This window comes from Eimeria tenella, genomic scaffold (genome assembly GCF_000499545.2).
Source record: "Eimeria tenella Houghton genomic scaffold, Eth_scaff2642, whole genome shotgun sequence".
In the NCBI taxonomy this organism is placed as follows: domain Eukaryota; phylum Apicomplexa; class Conoidasida; order Eucoccidiorida; family Eimeriidae; genus Eimeria; species Eimeria tenella.
Genome location: NW_013542517.1, coordinates 490 through 1,233, shown reverse-complemented (window position 1 = coordinate 1,233; position 744 = coordinate 490). Strand labels below are relative to the sequence as shown.

General features: G+C 50.7%; 1 protein-coding gene across 1 annotated transcript in view; it reads right to left on the bottom strand.

Moving 5' to 3' along the window:
* Positions 1-47: 47 nt before the first annotated feature.
* ETH_00038100 (uncharacterized protein) overlaps positions 48-744 on the bottom strand; it is a gene marked incomplete at both ends in the record, with an annotated part of 859 nt that continues 162 nt past the window's right edge. Inside the window, 2 exons of the mRNA XM_013375288.1 lie at positions 48-254; positions 543-744. Of these exons, the coding sequence (XP_013230742.1) occupies positions 48-254; positions 543-744 (409 nt within the window). The remainder of the gene's footprint in view (positions 255-542) is intronic.

Sequence of the window (744 nt, the reverse complement as noted above, 5' to 3'; positions counted from 1 at the left end):
TACCTTTCCTCCCGCTGCTGCTGCTGCTGCTGCTGTGTGGCTGTTACCTGTTCTGTTTCTGGCGCGTGGGCGTCGAGCTGCTGCTGCTGCAACTGCTGCAGCAGCAGCAGCTGCTGCTGGGCGAGGCGGAGCTGCTTGAGGGCCTGTAGCAGCAGCTGCTGCGCCTCTCTCTTTTGAATTGCAGCAGCAGCAGAGACAAACTTTGCTGCTGCTTCATGAGGCACGGAAGGACACAGCGCCACGTGAGCCAGGCTCTGAGCAGCAGCAGCAGCAGCAGCAACAGCAGCAGCAGCAGCAAGTGCTGAGGCTCTTCGCCAAAAAAGAAAAAGATACACAGTTGCGTTTGCTGCTGCTGCTGCTGCTGCTGCTGCCTCTCCGTCTCTTCTGTCTCCAATCAGGTGCCCCAAAGCACAATTTATTTTTTTAAATTAAATTAAATTAACTAATTAATTTGATTAATTAAATTAAATTAATTAATTTAATTAATTAATTAATTAAATTAACTAAATTATTTATCTAATTTATTTGTCTCCTAATCTTACGCGCCCATCTTCTATCTTGTGCTCTTCTAAATACGTCTGCAGCTTCAGGGGAACAGCAGCAGCAGCAGCAGCAACAGCAGCAGCAGCAGCAGCAGCTGGGGTTTCCTGCTGCAGCAGCAGGTCATCATCAGCAGCAGCACCGCGAGAGGCTCCCAGGAGCCCCTTTGCCGCTGCCGCTGCTGCTGCGGGCTTCCCTGCTACT